Raw genomic sequence first — 21144 nt, 5'->3', positions numbered from 1 at the left:
AGATCCTTTGTCAGTGTCAGCCATGTGGACGTGTCACAGCCATTGCTTGACCAATTTGCTCCCTGTGAAAGCCTGAGAGAATATTTTCTCTCCATGTGACTCTCCTTAGTCACACTCTACATTATCGATCACGTTGCTCGGTGGCCCCATAATCTCCTTGATCAGAAAATTTGGGACACCACTGAGTTACATGATGTTACAGTAAAGGTTTTCCTATGTCCTGAGTCTTCACTGAACTTGAAAGGCAATGATCAAAATGTTGGCTGTCCTTGCAGCCCTTCTATTTCTCTAATTTTGGCCTCCAAACTTAGGTTGTTAACCCTCCAGAAGAGAAGCTTATTATTACCCTACATCTTATGAAGTTGGGTTTAACTTCATTATCTGTCTGAATATCAAACATCTTAGGTATAACATGGAACAGGTATTTTCCGTCAAGTATTGATATGTTAAACATTAAGTCCCTACAGAATATGGAGATAAAAATTTTAAAAATGAAAAATATTTAAATAATAAGTACTCAGACAAAGGTCTTCTCTTACAAATTCTCTTCTAGAATTTGTAAAGAACTAAAAAACATTAGGGCCCCCAAATTTAATGACCTAATGCAGAAATGGGCGTCTGAGATGAACACACACTTCTCAGAGGATGAAATTAAAGAAGTGAATAAATATATGAAAAATGCTTCACATCACTAGCCATGAAATGCAAATTAAAACAACACTGAGATACCATCTCACCCCAGAAAGAATGGCTATCATGAACAAATCAACCAAAAACAAATGTTGGAGAGGCTGTGGGGAAAAGGAAATCCTCTACTGCTGGTGGGAATGTAGACTGGTGCAAGCGTTACGAAAATCAGTGTGGAGACTTCTTAAGAATCTAGGACTGGAAATCCCATTCAAGCCAGCTATCCCCCTACTGTGAATTTTCCCGGAGGAACTGAAAACGTCATATCATAGTGATACATGTGTACCTATTTATAGCAGCACAATTTGTGATAGCCAAATCTTGGAAATAACCAAGATGCCTGTCACATGAAGAATGGTTGAAAAAAATGTGATGTTTTTATACAATGGAGTGTTACTCAGCTATAAGAATGATAAACTTGAAATATTTGTATTTAAGTGGATACCACTTGAAGATATACTCATAAGTGAAATAAACCAGACCCACATGTGTAAATATAGTATAGTCTCCCTAGTATAAGAACTCAAAAGAAATACAAATAGAAAAGTATAACACAACTAGAAGGAAAGCAAGAACTTGAGGATTGGACAAAGAGGAGAGGGCAAGGAGAAAAGCTGGGAAACAGGACAGGGACAAAGCCATACATTTATAGGCACAAGATGGGCAAGGCCATGATCCTGAGAAACATCAGCAGGTTTTTGAAGCTATCAGTTAATTGGTAGGATTCTCACCCTGACTGACTATACATGCTGATCCCTGTGAACCCAGCAACTGCACTGAAGATAGCAATGTGTAATAAAAGGGTCATGCTTGGAATATCTGTCATTCTAGTCTTCTAAATATGTACTGCTTGTCATGACATATCAATTATTACCATACTGTCTCACAAGTAAAAGTTTTTTTTTAAAAAATGGATAGTAAATGAAAAAAAGACACGAGAAAAAGAAAAAAAAAGTCACAGGACTGTCCTGCTACAATGCTGTATGTGGTTAGATTTCTAAATTTCTGTGTAAAAATATGCAATTGTTTATTCATATTCTTTAAATATTTTTCATTTTAAAAATTTTTGTCTCCATATTCTGTAAGGACTTATGACTCTCTAGTTTTGACCCCTGTGTCTCATTTGCATGAGACTTTATGCAAAATGCACTTAATCCATTTCTAAGAGTCGCCACAGTCTGAACAGTTTCAGCACTGCTAAAAAGTCCTCTGAGACTGAGGGGAAACTCTTAGCTGTGAGCTTTTGCAAAATATCAAAATTAAACATTGGTTGGATATAACAGTATGGGGAAGACCTTCCCATTACCAATGGGATGAACAGGGAGATGGAAAGGAATGGAGCCAAAACAAGAAAAGCAAACATCAATTAGTTATGTGTCCAGCGTCTGGGGAAAGCTGTGGTGAAGAGGTGTAAACACCAAAGGGCTTGGGCAGAATTTCCCCTAGGGCTTTGCTGGTCGCACTCCGCATGGCTTCTCTCTTGGGGGGGCTCTGCTCACTGCCTGAGCTTTTCCTCACTGGTTTTCCATGTTTCTCATATTTCCAACTTCTTGATGCCTCTATTGCAATTTTGCCTTTACTCTCATAGATTTTTCATTGCCCTCTCAGGGCACACTGCCTGGCATTCCAGGACTTTTTCTAAAGTCTGGATGGAAGTCTCCTTGATTCCCCAACACTTATATTCTGCATCTCTGTAAAACCAGCACCACATGGATGATGCCAATGTCTGCCACCAGGTCAAGCAGTGTCGTAACCCCCTTAGATTATGACTGCAGAGACCTCTGAGTGACTGAATAGCTCAGCTCAGGAAACTTTGTCATAGTTATCCTTGAATGAGCTAGGCCCCCCAGGTCTCTCTTCTTAAACAAGCAGTCTTTTACTTTTGCAGTAAAAAGGGCAGGGTCTTGAGGGGACTCCCTTTAAGCATCCTTTTCTAGTCTTGATTAAAAGGTACTTGGAGTCTTTTTAAAACAGTGGCAAAGTTTATTTGATGTAGGAAAATTAAAAGTGAAAGGTAAGTGAGAAAGTGGCTCTGTAGAGAAAGGTTGTGCCAAGTAAAAGAGAAAACAATAGTACTCCCCAGGAGACAGAAGATAGAATACTGTGATGAAAACCACAGCAGTGAGCTCATCGTGGTGCATGTATCCTTTTACTCATCCCATGGAATCATGGGAGTTCCACATATTGGGTCTTGGGAATTATTTGGTGTGTGTTTCCTTTGGATTCTTTCTTATTAATTTTTCAGCAACCAAGTTGTCCTAGGCCAAAGTTTTACAGGTTCCAATTTTATAGGTGCATTTTTTTCTGGTCATCAGCAAATTTTTCAAATTATTCAACTTGATTTTTTGCTGTTCCTTTTCAGTGTAAAGCTTGCTAAAAGCAAGAGCAGTCCCCACACCACAGACTGACCACTGGGATGGTTTGAAATTTCCTCCACCAGATTAATCTGCTGCCCTTGATTCCTATTTCTTGCAAAGTTCCTATCTCTTCAGGACATAAGCAAAAACACAGATACATTTACTGCCAAAGTTGGACACACAGTCTCAAGTCTGACTTCCAATAGACTCCCTTTTCTCAAATGAAACCTTCTGAACTTGGTCTTTAGTTTACTGTCTGCATTTCTGTCAGTATTATTTTGGGCCCTGACCAGAATCTCTCACTAACATCAGCTCACAGCATTCTAGGGATTCTGTAGCTAGCATTTCCATGCTTTTCAAAATCCCTCCTAGTAACTAATTCCAAGGGCTTTGAAACCATAGGGTCATACACAGTCGCAGCAATGATTTCACTTCTCTAGAACTAAAATCTGCCTCAGCCACTTTCCCATTACTGACACCTTACACCTGCAACTTAAAAGAGGAAAGGTTTACAATGGCTCACGTTTATAGTCCATTACCAGCTGACACTAAGGTAAAAACAGTATGGCAGCAGGACATAATGTGTGAATAGCTGCTCCCATCATGGTGGCCGGGGAGCAGAGGGAAAAGGGGAGTCAAGAAGGGAGATATATCTCTCCAGGTCATGCTCCCAGGGACCTACTCCTTCCATCCAGGTCCCGCCCCCTAACAGCAAGTTAGCTTTGGTGTCCCCATTCCTGAAGCCCTGCCTCTGAGCACACGAGACTCTCAGGGGACATTTAGATATAAACTACAACAACTGTCATTTGCTTCAGCCCGGTTTGATGTCTCCTCCTTATTAAACAAGCTGTTAGCATCTCCTATGTGAGGAAATAATGGAGCTAATAATAACAACAGTAATAACTCTCGCTAACACTTCATGAAAGCTCATTGTGCCAAGCATGTGATATTGCATTCTCATAAAATTACAAAATATTTTCAACTTTATCAACAATTAAATTGAAGATTCAAGAAGGTAAGTGATTTGTTTTTGGTTAACAAGTCAGAAAATGGCACAAATGAAGATCTCAAACCTTGTGTTTCCAAGCAAAGTCTGAACTTTAACCCCTACTGTTCTCTAGTCAATTTCTTGTGTTGTATTGTGCCCATAATTCCTATTCACGGTAGAAATTCAAACACTTCTATTTGTTAGCTCACATCAATTTCCTTATCACAAATTCCAGTGAGTTTTGAAAATCAACACGAAACTCTCATCTGTACGGCTAAACAAAAGGTCTTGAGTACTTACTGTCTTATTCAGACATTCCAGGATTTTTATTTCCATTTTTAAGATGCATGAAGAGATGTCTTATGTACAACTGTAAAAGTATGCAATCAAAGAAATACAGTGGGGGCCTGCAAAAGGGAGACTCACCACTTTCCAATTGTAATAAGGAATATTTTGAAAGGTCCTTTTCCTCCTGGGAATGTTTTCTACTAACTTTGCCAGGGCCCTTGTTATGCTGGAAGTACTTTCACATCCATTCTCATGATTAACTTCTGGGGAAAGGAGGACAGGCGATGGTATTGCTTTCTTTTGGATAACTGAATAAATGCATTCCAGAGTCAGGAAGAAATGCCAGAACTCATGCTTCTTTCTTTCCATGAAAAGAAAGCATAATGGCATGGCTAGGGAGTTTCAGAGAAAAGAATAATGCAGAGTTACAGTTGTAAGAGACCACAGAGAGATTCTATTTTTCAAATACTTCATCCTGCAGATGTGGAAAAAGAATCTCAGACTGAATGGCCATCGTTACAGAGCTACCATCTGAACAGAATATGGAAGACGTTCATTTTATTAACATAAGCTATTAGAAAACAAGGAGAAAGCACTCTAGGACAAAACATTTACAAAAATCTCTTTAATCTCTCCAACTTTTAAATGGCTATTTTCCAAGCTTGACTGTGTGCTTCAAGTGGAATACAAAATGAAACATTCCATAAAATGTTGTAACATTTTATGATGTGGCATGTTCCTAACACTCTTGAAAATCAAGCTATTTGTCCGCAGTACTAGCAGCATTTGTTTCTTTTTGTTTTTGTGAGAAATGCATGCAAATTGAAGACTTCACAGTCAAATTTCGTAAACACCTTACCCCTAATTCCTGTTTGGCTGGATGGTAGGAAGTATCCTTCTCCTTTAATTCTTCTCTCCCTTTTGGGCTACAGTAACGTAAGATGTGAGGCACTATACCATGGAGAGCGGCTGACTGGGATCTCTTGACTCTTGGGGTAGAAATGTTAGGCTGGTCTCTGATCTTTCCTGGGGATCTACTTGTACTCTGGGTAATGCCCTATCAGTGTGGTGCAAAGGGACACATATATGGTCATGAAAAGCCCAGGGGTGAGATTTGTGAACTATAGTTGGTACAGGTGGTAACAAGCTCTACAGCAATATCAGGAGTCAGGTCATCAGGAGAACCTTGTATCCCATTCTTGTCTTTTCCTTTCTCTAATGGCTTTTAAAAATTCAACAAATATTTCTTAGGCATTTATTTTATGTGTGAAATATCAGTTAATTACACTGTAATCTAAGGACTTAATATTAGTTTATGTGGCAGTTTGAGTCTTCTGCATTTGCAAAAGTTTTAAGCACAATAAAAACTCATACCATGGACATCGGGGCATGCAGGCTGAGAAACAGAAGAAACTCACACACATATAAATGTCAACAAGTCAACAAGTGCTCAGTGGGGAACATGATGCCTGCACCCGACTGTGCTGCCTCCAGGGCACAGTCACTTTCAATCTTACTGATGACATCAACAAACATTAAATCTTTTTCTCCCTTTGATACAGTCCAGATACCCAGGTTCTCCAAAAGCAAAAAGGGATACAAAGAATAACAAAATTGGACAAGAAGCACAAAGGCCAGAGAATGAGTGTTAATTTTTTCAAAAGAAGTCTCAATAAAAGAATCAAAGGTTTTAGTGAAACCCCAAATTTCTTTTTCCTCAGAAAAGCATCCTGGGTGCATGTGGGAAAGCAGTTCCTGGTCTTTGTCCATGTGATAACACCAAGAATGCTGTCTCTGCTTCCACAAGGGTTGTACTGTGCCAATATCTAACTCTTTTCAAGTGGTACCAAGCTCTAAACTTAATAACATAAGCCATTTTGTATTTCAAAACTCCCGGATGTTTGGGCCTTCCCCCTCATTCTATTCTACTGTGATGTGCCAGATAGAATCAATAATTAAATGACTGCTCAACCCTTTGTAGATTCATAACCCATCTATTGGAGTCCATAAACAGAGCCATCTCTGTCCCATCTTTCTCTTCCTCCAAATATCCACACCCTTAGGAACACAGTATTCTTTTCTCATTATAAAATGAATATACAGGAACCATGACAGGCGTATCATACAAATCACCAGTTTACCTTAAGAGTTGACTCAGTCATCCTGCAGTGGCAATCACTTGAAATTAACATAGCTTTTGATCTACGTATGATATTTGCTTTGAAACTCTTTGTAGACTATGGCAGCTGCTTTTTAAAAATCACCTAGTGTTCTTTTGACATGAAATATCTGTTCTATACACACTCCTTAGGTCACCCGCAGCAAGTCAATCATACAGTACAGTCTAAAAGATTAACAGAAGCCAGAAAAATGGAATGTGAGCCTTCATCTAGGCTTAAAGCAACATTACGAGGAATTCTATGTGAAAGAAGTCATGACTTTTAAAATAAAAGATTAGTACAGCTAACATTAGAAAGTCTAAGTGCTTTTATTATGTTATTTTTTTGAACTCTGTTATCTATTGCTTCAGAAAGAGTTGCATTTTTATTATGTAACTTTTGAAAAAGATTAGTTTCTCCAGTATCACAGCTATAACTTGTTTACCTTAATACATTAAAGCTTGGACTGAATTGATAGTCTTGTCTTAAACTATTTTTTATATGTGTGATGTTTTATGTGGTCTCTTCTATCTAAAAGTATACATGATTATGTGGGAGCATAATTTAGGAATAATGATCCATAGTTTTAGGGTGAAACTTTTTGAAGCAATTCTTATTTCTGTGTGGTCCATATAACTACTCTCTGGGGCTTTTCTCAAGATCAATCCTGTACTGTGTGAGCCCTTGCTGTCTTTTGGAAATTGCTCTAGGTGCTGTGGTATTTCTTTCTTTTTCACAACTTGTGAGTTAACGATAATTATTTCTAATTTTCTGAAAAGAAATGAAGCTGGAGAAGCATACTTAGGTTTACCATAAATCTTGGAATTCGAGCCCTGTTCTTACCCCTGATACTGTTTTATTAACAGCTACACCCTGTTTATTTTATTCATTTCATTCATCAGTTGCTGCATTAACACACCCAAACTTAAAACAACCACCATCATTTTGAGTCCGCAGAGTGGGTAGGGATTTGCGGCTGCCTAGTTTCTGATCCACACAGTGTCAGTCACCCAGGACAGCTCAGCTAGGGGTACAGATCCACTCCTGAGACCACAGCTTTCCCTTGTGGACAAGGTGGAGTTGGCTACTGCACCTCTCCAAGGGGTCTCTCCGGGGAGTGGCAGGGTTCTAAGAGCAATTATGTCAAAAGATAAATTGCAAATGGCCAATTTGGAGAAGCATGAGCCTAAGAAATGAGTTGTGCCATTTTAGTCTGTTGATCAACGTAGTCACGGAAGCTGACTCCAAAAGAAGTCAGAGATGAAGTCTAGTTGTTTTCCTAGCTCCTTGTATTGATGAGTGTTGTGCTCACCTGACACTGAGCTACAGACCAGACTCACCCCACTTCTTCACAGGGCTTCCCAAAACCTTGAGGGCCGTACTGTAAGAATCTAACACCTTATAGGATTTCTTGTTTAGCAGTGATTTCTTCAATTTATGTTATTTCCTAAGAATGGCTTTATCTCCCATGCCCTTAACAATAATAGCTTCAAACCACAGCTTCTTAGAAGAGAAAAGCTCTGGATCCTTTTGCTCTTTCCTGTACTGTTATTATAATTGATTTCATATGAAGATGATAGTGTAGATATGGTTTGAGAGTTTCCCTAAAGGGTCATGCATTGGAAGCCTGGACCCCATGAGGTGATTATTTTTTTTTTTTTAAAAACCATTTCTTTATTTTACTTATTTGGTACAGTGTCTTGCTATGCAGCTTGGACTCTCAGCAATCATCCTGTCTCAGCCTCCTCAGCACTGGGATTGCAGGGGTGCACCACCACTCCTGGTTTCAGTGGACAGAAAGGTGAGTGGAGCCAGCATGACATGCAGTACTAGAGACTGAACCCGGGTCATTGCACTTGCCAGGCAGGTGCTTAGACCACTGAGCTATCTCCCAGCTCCGTGAGGTGATGATTGAAGGTGGTGAAATCTTTAAAAGGATGGAGGTGAATAGAGAATAATTAGGTCATTGGGGGCATCGTCCTTGGAACAGATGAATACAATTATCATGGGCGCCATTAGTTCCCATGATGGCACGGTGACGTACAAAGAGCAAGCCTGGCCCCTGACTCTCTGGACTCCTATCTCACCCATTTGTCTCTCCCTCTTGCACAAGCTCCTGGCATGATTCCATCTGCCATGCCTGATGTCAAACAGATGCTGGCATGAGCTAAATAAATGTCCTTTCTTTAAAAATTACAAGGCCTTGTGTATTTTATTATAGTAACATAAAAAGAACTAAAAGAATAAATCATTTAGGCTTATGAACAGAGAACTGGGCTTAAAAGGGACTGCTATGTATTTAATTCTGTACTTTTAAGGAAGGGACTACAGGGTGTTCAGGGTCTCACTGCATAGGTTGGACTCATAGTGATTCTTCTGTCTACAGATTCCCAGTAGCTGGGATTACAGGTGTGCACAGGCGCACACCACCACACCCAGTCTCAATTGCCATCTCAGTGTGCCCCGGGGGCCCCCGGGATCGAACCCCTGGCCCCTGCACCTGTTTGCAGGTGCTTTAATCTGCTGAGCTATTTGGTCAACTCTGGTCTTTTATTTTAATGTCTTCTTTTTCAATGTTCTTAGCATAATTTCATTTTAAAAAGCATTTTAGCTTTTGACCTCTTTGGCTAACTTTCTTTTTCACACATGATCTCTTTCTGTATCCAGTCTTTTTCTGTAGCTCTTCCAGTAAGATTTGCAGTCTACTTACTTATTTCAACAAAATTTTCTCCCTATAAGAAAGCTTTTATTCTACAGTCCTGCCATTTGAACAAGAAAATTTCTTGCTTCTTATTTCTTGGACAAAATATTTTCATTTCACACCGAATTTTCCTCTCTGCTTTAACTAGATGAAACAAAACACAAGCTTTCTCCCTCTTCTTGCTCCTGCTGCTTCGTCCCTCTCATGGGCATGCTACACAAACTGGAACATGTCTACACCACTCAGTCCACAGCAGATATTACTAATAAATCAATGCACTGTTTCCTGCTGAGTCTGAATACAACTCCTTATCCTTCCCTACAAAGAATTCCAGGGGGCTTCTACTGATTTGGAAGAGAGGCTTAAGCTGACTTCCCAGGAAATTCAGTAGTCACTTTCTGTGGAACATCTCTGGCCCATTTAATTATTATAAACAATGAAATTTTTCTCATCTTTCAAATATTGTTCTGAATTCTTTTTTCTTACAGAATAATGCGTCCTCCTTCACAGTCCTATATCCATTCACTGATACACCTGGAACCACACCTTTTGCAACCTGTAATGGTGGCTGTTACCATTCCTTGGGACCAACGGCAGTCTTGGCCAGGGAAGGCTCAGTACCATTCCTATCCCAGCGCACTGCCTCAGGAACATATTACCCAGGTAGCAGCTCCAGCCTTCGGTGCTGATCCCGAGAGCAGACTTACATACTGACAGTGCTTCAGTCCTCCTGTATGAGTGGGGATGGGATCCTTTTGTCTTGCCAGATGCTCTCCACTTCCCTAAGTTTTCCAAAAGTCCCACTTCAGAATGAAAGTCTGTGCTCAATACTTCCACACTCTGCACCTGCTCAGAACACACTTCATGCTATGCTTTGTAAAACAATGTTTTTGAGAAATTACCAACCACTTGTAATCCCTATAGCTATGGCCCAAAGCTTTTAACAAATTTTGATCTTAAATTTTGAGTTCTTGTCTGAGTAAAATCTATAGTTATTTATCATATTTAGGGAAGATAAAAAGTTTTCAGTACACATTTGCTCACTTGCTAGTAGCCTTTTAAGTTTTATCAGACTTTCTGTTACCACTTGATTTGTTTTCAAAAATGGTTTCTTCTTTTGAATATGGACTTGCTCTCATTCCCAATAGTTGGGTTACTTCTCCTAGTGCCATCACTACAGAAAACAGATCATTTGCTAGAACCAACCCATCTTGATCTTTCCCCTTGGATAGATTTGAACGTCTGACTGGACCATCAGATAAAGACTCTGATTCCAGTCAACATTGCCTGTAAATATGCCTTTCACAAACACAGGATTTATGTTTTTGAATAGTACCCCTTACCCTGAGTCTTAGGTAGAGCCAAAAGAATGCAGGTGGCAGCATAAATATCTTCTCTTTTGCAACTATCCAAACCAATCAGCTAAGAGTTTGTAAGTACACAATGGGAATTCAATAAACACTGCAGCCAGTGCTGAGAATAAAATCTGAAGGAAAAACATTCATTTGCAAGCACCTATCTGAATGATACTATATGTAACAGAACAAGGACAGGGAACATCTATAACTGTCAATAATACAGACAGCCCAAAGCAGCACAAGTACTGTAGGTTTGCCACTGCTGTACCAGACTATGTCAAGGAGGATGAGGGATACTCTTTCAAGTTCACAGTATTATTTTTGAGCTAAATTCTGTAATTATTTTGGGAATAAGACACCTATCATCTGTGCTTTGCTTCCCAAGTGTGTACCACGTAAGATTCTTTGAAATATTGAGGGTTAAAAATGAGATTTCAGGGAGGTATTTTATTAGAAGGGGGTGTTCATATTCTCTTTGAATTGCATCTAAAGCTGCAGTTTTTCATTTTTTATTAATTTTCTATCACATAATTCCTTTTTCTAATTAGGTATTCAACAATACACTTTCAACTTGTACAATGAGTCTTGTTTGGTCTCCACGGAAGTGTCGGAAGTGAAAGCTTTGAAGCAGTGATGTTAATGTGTTTAAGTTAATGTTACTGTATTTTCTTCCAGGTTGATTCTACACAGTAACTTAGTTGCTTTTGCAGTCATTGAAGTCACCAGTATGTCACACATTGACTTAAATCACCTGATCAAAATTTGAAAGAATGCTTTTGAGTTGAAAAGAACTTGAAACTGGCTAGTTTATTATACCCGGTCTATGTGTGTAAACAGACAATTTGCATCGCTTGCACGCCATCATTGCAGCTCTTCCTCAGCTGCCTCATACAAGTCTGTGTAAAATTCAGAGAGCAAAGCTGGTTTCTTGCTGGCATTTTACTGTATCAGTGAAACGCACACTACAGTGTCCTTCCCTACCAAGTATTTTTCAACAAATTGGATTTGCTCTTCCAGGATTTCACAAATAATGGCATGTTCAGCTCACTTTAAAAAACCTTGTATTTATGTAACTCTAATTATCTTCTGTGGCTCTAGAATTTTCCTTATTTGCCATTTTCAGAAATTCTCCAGAGTTCTTATCTTGCGGTTTTAGTTTTCATTTATCTATGAGTGCACAGAAATTCATCTAATAAAGTAGTGGTTTACAAAACTCATTTTTAGAGACATGAAATGTCTTTTTCCAAGGCCATTCTAGGCATTTATTTTATAAAAATATTCTGATATTTGCATATAGTTTCTTATCCTATTCTCTTTCATACCTTATAGCTCATTTGTCTTCTCTTCTTCATGTTAGATATGTTGATGTGAAGTAATATGTATTACTTAATACCAGACATCTAACTTAAATTACAATGTAAGAACTTTATTGTTTAAGAATGTTTTCATTTTGTTTTTGTGGAACATTAGAGGCCAGACCAGAGACACTCTACTACATAGCTATATCCCCACCCATTTTCATTTTTAAATTGTGGGATCAGGTCTCACAAAGGTATCCAGGTTGGTCTTGAACTTGTAGCCCTCCTGCCTTTACCTCCCAAGTAGCTGTCACTGGGAACACAGGCATGTGCCAAGAAAATGAGTGGATAGTGAGTGGAGGACCTTTACTTTTACTAAACAGGGACTTCTCAAATAAAGGTTTCCAAGACTCTGCTCATCACCTCACTTACCTTGCCTAGAAACAGAAATTCTGAAAACAAGAGGCCAGGCAAGTTTGGCCCACCTGCTCACGCTGCCCTTAGCAAGTGGTCCATCCTCAGAGCACCTCGGCAGGGGTCTTGCACCCAGGCTCACTGCCTCATGGGGCAGGCCATGTGATGAAGGCCTTGTGGGCTCTCCCGCTGCCACTGGGTAGTGAGCATGATGGAGACTTCTGCCATTTGGTATGAGGAAGCACAACAGTATGCTCCATTATCATTATCAGAAAAGAATAATATTTTGATCTATACCAAAACACTCTTTTTTTCCCCTCAGAAATGACTGACTTGTTTAGAACTTGTGAGAAAGAAAGGGTGGAAGTTTTTTGTCATCTTCATGAAGTACAAGAGAAATAACAAGTAATTATTAACACTTCTTGCATCACTGTGTCAAAACCACTGTACAATATATCTCTCATGTGTTGAGAGATATATCCCTCATTTAATCAAACTATGACAAAGAAAGGTCAAATAAACTGTACATTAGTGGAGGTTAGGGTGGTTTTCAACTGTGGTCATCATGAATTCCTCCCTTCCACGCATGCATCTATATTTCCTGGTACCAATGAGGTCTATTCTGCATGCCCTCCACAGGTTTGCCACCACTGTTCTAGGACTCCCAAGTCCTGGAAGCTACATTTCCTTTCTCTTCTGTAGCCAAACTCTGTGTTATAAATCCTGGACAAGATTTATGGAAAGAGATAGAGTAAGAGAGGGACAGGCAGAGACAGAGGAAAGAGAAGTGAGAGAGCGAGATGAGCAGTACTCCACGTGGAGCAGGTGCTTCAAGAATATTTCTGGGTAGGGTAAAGGAGGGGCCTAGATGTTCATAAAGGGGCACAGAAGGGCCAGGCATACAAATATGGTCCCTCTCAGACCATCCAAGAAGGCACACGTTTAGCCAAACACAGACAAATGAATGATTCCAGTCAGTGCCCAGTGAGAGAGAAGTATCAAGCTTTGCCAAATTCCCAACCACAGAAGTATGGAAAATGCTAAGTCATTGCTTTAGACCATAACTTTTTTAAAAATTAATTTTATTGAGAAACAGATAGCAATGAGACAGTTTCAAAACCAATCAGTAGGACAGTTTTAATAATTCATACACTGCATATTGTTGTCTTAGTAGTGGTTATTCATAGTACAGGAGGCAGACATGATATCCTGTCAACAAACACTATTAGTACAAATCTTTCTTCTCATTGAATTTAGAGAAAGTAGCTGTATGCCAATCCTAACTATTTTGTATATACAGATACAAAATGTGGACCATTACTTGAGATAGATTGAGAAACAGCAACAGATAGGTGAGAAAGAAGTAAGATACAAATCTGCAGGTATCTTTTAAAATGGTAAACGAAATCATCACTATGGTATAACAAGAGTGTTAAAAGTTATGGAGATGATTTATTAAATAGTAAAGCCAGATTCTATTTATACATGCTGTATCTCTATAGTCCAAGTCATGATAGTGTCATCTCACAATATCATCCTATATGTCTTCAAAGAGAAGAATAAGAAAGACTACTAAAGAATAAGACTTATTAAAGAATAAGAAAGACTATTTCTATTCCCTGTGGAGATCTCATCATCACTTTCCCTCGTATTTGATTATCATACACAACAGGCTCTATGCCCTGGTGGCCCTCCCAATTCCTGTCCCTGACCCTGAGCTGTCTTACACAACTCTCCTTGGTGCTTCTTGAATGTTCTGTGATGTCATTAGAGTAACAATCACCAAGTATGGCTTTTGTATTAATTCCATAAGAGAAGAGACCGGGTCTTGTAAGAACGGAGCAGTACTCCAAGTGGAGCAGGTGCTTCAAGAATATTTCTGGTGGAAGGGGTGTATGTGTTGTCTTTCTCCTGGGCTGGATACTGGTTCTTGGTGTTGAATATAGATTACTTCTTTTTCTCTTCTCTCTCTCTCTCTCTCTCTCTCTCTCTCTCTTTCTCTAAGGGATGAAAGCTTAGAAATTACTCAATGTGCATACTGCCAAGCTAACACTTCAATTCTGGATCTGCCAAAGGAAGGCACAAGCATGAGCTCTGGAGGACAAAGGCAACTGAGAAGTTTCTCTGTCACCAGCCATGACTGCCAACATGAGTTTCAGCAGATGTGTGTTCCTGCAGAGGGTGCCGGCTATCCAGTATCCAGCGGCACAATGATACTGGCAGTAGCTTTTACAGCTGCCTGCCCTCTGGATGGCAGCTTTGGTGATGTGACCTAAATGCCTAATGACTCTCTCTCCTTCAGCCTTTACAATGATTTATGGAGGCACCTAACTCCACAAGAAATCTAAAGTGGTTTCTGTCTTACTACTGAATTCTAACGAGTATAACTCTATTGACTGCATACCTGGCATAAACATACAGGAACAGTGCCTGGATCTAGTGCAAAATGATAAGCATAATAGAAAACACAGCAAACATTCAGTATTTCCCATGGGCCCAGCATTTCCTTCAATGTGATTTTGTCTGTTAGCTTATTTAGTCAATAATCCTATGAGGTAGATGCTTCAATTGTTTCCTTTTACAAGTTAGGAAACAGAACTAAGAGGTCAAGCATCTTGTTCAAGAAACAGTACATTAAATAGTAGATTGAGGATTTAAACTCAGAAGTCTGGCTGGCAATTCTGTGCACATACCTGATACTTTCTTCTGCCTGAATGATTTCTGCTTAAGGATTTAGAAGATACAATGAGTTTCATAACTCATTAATTATAAACATTCTATGTAATTTATCATGAAACAGCAACTTAGTGATTCTTTTAATTCTCCTTTGAGATTTTTAAATTTTAACTATGCTCTTGGAATATCAAGACAACTGTGTGTATTTGTATGTCTATACATTTACGGACCTGTATATTTGGCTGTGTTTTTCTTTGGTTACACATAAAGAGAATACAAAATAGAGAGTCATGGAAATGATTAGAATGGTAAGAGAAGGAAGGAAAGTAATGGTGATGAACGCTGACAGATTTCATGTGAATTTTCCAAGGCACATCTTTCTGGCTATTACCCCCAGAATGCAAGCTAAAGCAATAAACCACTGGCGCTGTGAGCGCAAGCGTATGATTCTCAAAGATGACCAGTGCAGGAAAGTGAACAGAAAAATACATGAGGACAAATTTTGGGGTTTCTTTTGCTCGGCTCCAAATGTCTTCTGACACACAGGGGAAGATTCATTGGTACAGAAGAGGATGTGTCTGAACAGGTGCAGGAGGAAGAGGGGCTTCAGCCAGGCTGCAGCTGAGGGGAATCTGAGCACTGCAGCCCTGCCCCTTCTTCCATTGCTGCAAGGAATCCTGTTGTTCTTCCTTCTGTCTCCATGCCTCAGGTTTTGAAATGGTCAGCTCTGTCTGTGGGTGGGGAGGTGGAGAGCCCCTGTTCCATCCTTTGCTCACAGTATGTGGAAGGCCAAGTCTGTGTAATTCTGAGTCCAGTACTAGAAAGCTCATATGTGGCGCTAAAACCACATTCTCCAATAAAAGTTCACATTAATTTCTTGCAATTCCTGAATCTGGCAAAGTTCAAATATAAAAAATCATCCCCTTTCGGTCCCAAAGTAAAACCTAAAGTGACCTGAGACTCTTGTAGCCTAACCTGACCTTTGCTAATAGGAAGCTACTTAGCATCTTTATTTACTTCTAGCTTTTGTGTACAATAAAATAACCAGCACTCACACGTGCATATTTAAATTTCAACCTATTAAAAATAGAATTCACAAATTCATAGTCTTAGTCATTTTAGTTAATGTTCAGTAGCCACGTGGCCATGTCAGAAAAAGACATTTCCACAGTTACAGAAAGTTCCACACAGCACTTACTCAATGAAGTCACACCTCCCTAGGGACATATATGGAACATGGGGCGTTAACTGTGACCTCACATATTAAACAGTAATATAAGTATTTCCCCCCTAAGTCTAAAACAATACAGAAGGGGAGAATTCCAAAAGCAAATCTGTCCTATTTATTATACATAAAGACTGATGCAGATCCGCAGTCTGTGACCAGTTGCAAAAACAGTATTTAATTTTCCATCAGCATTAAGATTTCACTTTAATCCTAAATTTGTTTAGCCTAGAGGCAAGGAAGAGAAGGGCCTTGAAACTCCAGTAACAGGGAGAGAATCACGGTAACAAATACTGATTGATACTAGAAGGAATGTAGGTTCTTCTCCTCTCCATGTATCTGGACTATTTAATCATAATGAAGGATGTTCCATGTTTTAAAATCATTTTTCCAAAGAGGTATAAGTGCTGTTCTGGCAGACAGACAGTGGTTAAGTGACTAGAAACCTTCCAAGGATTATAAAGATGCTACAGATGGCATTTTTTTATGTTGGGTGGGAGGTGGGACTAGATAAAGTTCAAAGCCTAGCTATTTATGCAAATCTGGGCTAATGCTATCACCTGCCCACACACAGCCATCTCCAGGGTCTTTCAGTAGCAAGGATCCATCAGAGGTAGATACACTTTAGGACAAGAATGTGCCTTTAGAGTTCAGAACATTCTAACATTTCCTTGAATGCCACAGAGCTGCCCCTCAGTGGCAGCAAGTGGGTCAGGGCAGTCCTGTATCCTTCTAGCTGTTTATACTCTTCTAACCTGACTGTCAGAACAAACAGCATGTCTCCAACATCTGTGCCATCTTTTGACCATGTATGTGTGAGATATTTACCAGGATCTGGCAGGTACCAAGACTAATCAAAGAGCACCAAAAGAGGTGTTCTAAGTATCCCACAAGTTCTGCCCTGTTTCACTCTGTTGCATGAATTTAAAGCAAGTAGCTTAACTTCTTAGAACGTTAGCACAAGGGGAACCCCCTTTGTTCACCACTCTCATAGTATCAGAGATGAAAATTAAGATATTAAATGAGTTAACACAGAAAAATCTGATTTTTCCACTCTGGATACACGTGTCACTTTCACTACGGATGGGGAAATTCCATGCAAGCTTTGTAAAGCAATACCTATTAAACCCAATAGTCCTAAGCAAGAGGCTTGTTGATTCTTGAAGTATTTCTGTGGCTTCGACACAAAACAGCTTTTATTTAGAACATAAATTGGATTTCTGCTTGTAAAAAAGAAGGGCATGAGATAATGTTCTTTGTCTTAATTTGACAGTGGAAGGGTTCTTCAGTATTGGCCGGGAATCTAAGATTGGATTGTACCAAAACACAACCATTTGCTTTCTAAATTGCAACCATAAAGGTCCTACAGTAAAGTGGTGCTTCCCATGGAGCATTTACCAGGATTTTAAGGCTTCACATTCTTCGACATGTCCTTGGCTTTCCAAACTGCGTAAAATTTGAGTCTTTTGAAAAAGCATGGAAAAGGTCCAGCAAAACAGAAATCAAAAGCCATGACCGCTGGCACATCCCTCCTGTTTACCCTCAGGTCTTTATTTCCAGAAAGTAAGGAATCTGAAGAATGATATTTTCAGGCATAAGACAAATTAGTCTTGGATATTAATTCAATATTAAGCCAATAATGTAAGTGCACTATTTTAATCATATAAATTAAAAATTCAAAGCAAGGAAACAAATAACAATTTTCACTGCTTTAAAAAGCAGTTACTGCTTTGCATCAGCAGATTAAGTGCTATTTATAAGACTTTTAAAAACCCTAGATAACTGACATTTTCAATGTGAAATGTTTTCTTACAAACTTGCAGATTCCTTTAAGTCCTTAAATTAGGCTGCATATCTTCATAGTTACTCCTAATTTTTGTTTCTCTCCCCCCCTCCCCCCACCGAGGATTGAATTTGGGAATTTGTGCTTGCGAGGCACACGTTTATGCCACTTAGCTTTCTCCCCAGCCCTTTCTTCATAGTTACTCCAGATTTAAGTAAGAATTTTGGAACACGTATGTGGGATATAATAATTCCTGAAAAGTGCACCACACCTTCCTAAAATTTCTGTAAAATGAGTTATAAACTGATAATCTGACAGTCATTCCTTCTCTAGAAATATACATACCTTCTAATATTAATTATTACTTGTTACCTATTTTCCCATTTTTATTTCACAATGACAGCTTTGCTGGCAAGTCTCAATACTGCCATTTTTGGAAAATGATAATTTTCTAGAAAGTTGCTTTTGTTGCCGCTCACTGGCTTTCCCGAGCAGCAGGAGCGACAAGTCTTCAACAGGATCCTATCCAGTGATCACCTGAATGTACGCTTTTTTTTTCTTTTTCCTTTAGACTTTGGGTTTGGTAGAGTACAGAAAAAAGTTAATTCAGGAATCTCTCAGAAACGAGCCTCCTGGAAACCAGTTCCAAGAAAATGAGAATTCCTGCCGCTGTAGCCAGCCGCAGTCAGATGTCTCACCCAGGGGAAATCAGTTAATATTCAGGACTTTGAACTGAAAAGTACTGCAGAGCAAGAATCTGATCACCTTCGGCTGGACCACTAAATGTGAACTCAAGAAATCAACAAGTTTTCACCGAGGGAGGGCCAGTTAGCTGCATTGGGCAGGGACACGGTTGGGCAAACCAGGTTCTAGACTAAGAGGAGCAAGCCCAGGGACCCAGCCCAGGAGATGAGGTCATCCGGCTAGGCCGGTCCCTGGACACCGCGGTGTGCGTCCCTTTGACCTCCACAGCCCTCTGGCTCACTCTGGCCTGCTAGGTCGCTCAAGGCAGAGGCTACTATCTTACCGGCAAGAGGCCCATTTGATGGAGAGAGGCTCATCTCGCCTTGCCCTGAATAAGTGGCAGAGAGGGAAACCCCATTCAGGAAGTCGCCCTGGAGCAAAAGCGAGAGGAACTACTACCTTACTCGCATCTGACAAAACCCTATGAAAGGAAAAGAAAGACAAGGGAGTGGGGAGTGCTGGCGGTGGCGGCAGGTGCAGCGTCCCGGGCGCCTGGTAACGCCTCGGTGTTTCTTAGCTTGACCGGGGAAGAGAATGAGCGTCCTAGCTTCAGTCAGGCGGCAAGCGGTCAAGTGAGTGAAGAATCAAAGTGACCGGAATTAAATTCCCACGCGCTCGGGGCTCGCAGCCTTAGCTGGAGGAAGGGAGCGCGGGGGACGCGGGGTGCGTCGACTCCCGCGCGCAGGCAGACAGGAGGACGGGCAGACACGACCCCGAGGAGGGGACTCACCTTCAGGGTTGGCGCTGATGAAGACCCGCACGCTGCGGCCGGCGGGCACGAGGTGAGAAGGGAGGGCCGTGAGGTTCCCGGAGAACGCGGCGCGCCGGAGCGCAGAGTCCCGGGGGTAGGGCAGCTTGGTGCCCGCGCCGGCCGGCCACATCGCCCTCCGGGAGGAGCAGCCGCTGCGGCCACCTCCTCCTGCTCCCGGGTTCCTGCCTGCGGCTCCGCGGCTCGGCGAGGTCGGCGTCCGCAGCCGCGCAGCTCAGAGCCTCTTAGAGCCCGAGGCGCAGTCCGCGAGCTCCTCGGCGCACGCCGGCCCCCCGCCGAGAACCGCCATCCGGCCCCGGGCCCGCGTCACCGCCCACGCCCGCGCCGGGGCGACCGCCCTCGCTGGCTGCCGGAGCTCGGAGCGCAGCCGGCGGCAGCGGGAGGTCAGCGAGGCGGCGGCTACGCGCGAGGCGCCCGTTTGCGCCGGGAAGAGCCCGTGCTGGTGGCGGAGCCCGCGGCCATGTCCCCGCCCGCGCCCTCCGTGGGAAGAGGGGCCGCCAGGCGGCGGGGCTGAGGGCGAGGAGAGCCGACCAAACTTTGGGAGAGGGCGCCCGAGTTGGTCTGGACCCGCCTCCCGCGCAGCGCAGAAATGACCCCAGCGCTCAGGGAGGCTGGGGCTTGGACTTGGGGTCTCGGAGCCACGCGCGGTCCCCGGAGAGCAAGCCTAGTGCTCTGCCTCCTTGCTGGAGGACAAGAAATCAATTAAGATGACATTGCTGCCATTCCTCGTCCAAGTCTTTTAAAAGGCGGAAGAAGCCCTGAGCATTTTCGGCGAATCCATGCGTGCTCTGCGCGCCTTTCTTTGCCGAAGTGCAAGGGATCGGGGTTCAAACTTGGACGCGCGCTTCGTAGAAACGCGACCCGGAGGGTTCGAGGTATCAAATCTCCGGACTGTCTCGGGGGCAGGTTGTCCTGTGTCTCGGGGAGCAGGTGGCCGCGTCCTGGCACTTCACTTGCTCTTCCACTCGGATTTTATAGCCAAGCTGCGACGCTCACGTGCTCCTGGCCGCGTGGTCGCAGACCCTTCCGGGGAGCGGATCTCCGCGGAGAGCTCTCTCGAGGCCTTTTAAGTCTCCCCGGGGTTCCTTCCTGCTTCAGCCCAATATTCCCGGGCTGTTCCGCCTCTTGCCGCGAGGATGCCGGGAGCCCAGCGCAGCCCGGTGCGCTTGGGTCGGGCGGCCCCCACCCCCGCGCAACGTCCCGCAAAGTGCGAGCGGCCGCGGTTTCGGGCGGTGGCTCGAGAAATCAGAGTGAGTGCAGGGTTGTGTTTTTTGATCTTGTCTTTTTGTCAGTGGGCTCTGCCTGACTCCGATCCGTCGAACCTCAGACTATTATGTTTTTTTTTTTTTTTTTTTTTTGGTCGGGGTTGGAGGCAGCTGGCACCTAGGACTGGTACACATCCCAGGTGGTGCCCTGAGACGCAGAGGGAGCCTGAGCTATGTCTGCTATAGCTGGACACACTGCACTGCACCCCAGGAATCCTACATAACCAGAAGAGGAAGAAAAACTTCGTGAAATAAAAATGACTGTGTTGTGGAGCAGGAGATGGCAAGCCTGAGTCCAGAGACTTTACTGAGTTTAGCTTCCAAATTCTATATTCTGAGTTGGGGGGACTGGCCAAATACCTCAGCGGACTAAAGTGCCTGCAAGCAGGTGCAGGAGCCGGGCTTCCAAGAGTCCAGACGATTAGTAGTGAG

At 42.0% G+C, this 21144-nt stretch overlaps 1 protein-coding gene across 1 annotated transcript in view; it reads right to left on the bottom strand.

Moving 5' to 3' along the window:
* Positions 1-19724, bottom strand: part of Nwd2 (NACHT and WD repeat domain containing 2) — a 234604-nt gene extending 214880 nt beyond the window's left edge. The window contains exon 1 of the mRNA XM_004642633.2: positions 19409-19724. Within this exon, the coding sequence (XP_004642690.1) occupies positions 19409-19559 (151 nt within the window). The 5' untranslated portion in view covers positions 19560-19724. The remainder of the gene's footprint in view (positions 1-19408) is intronic.
* Between the last annotated feature and the right edge of the window lie 1420 nt (positions 19725-21144).

Source organism: Octodon degus, unplaced genomic scaffold (genome assembly GCF_000260255.1).
Source record: "Octodon degus isolate 3935 unplaced genomic scaffold, OctDeg1.0 scaffold00158, whole genome shotgun sequence".
NCBI classification, from domain to species: Eukaryota; Metazoa; Chordata; class Mammalia; order Rodentia; family Octodontidae; genus Octodon; species Octodon degus.
Note: the sequence above shows the minus strand (reverse complement) of the source record. Positions and strands in the feature narration are given on the sequence as shown.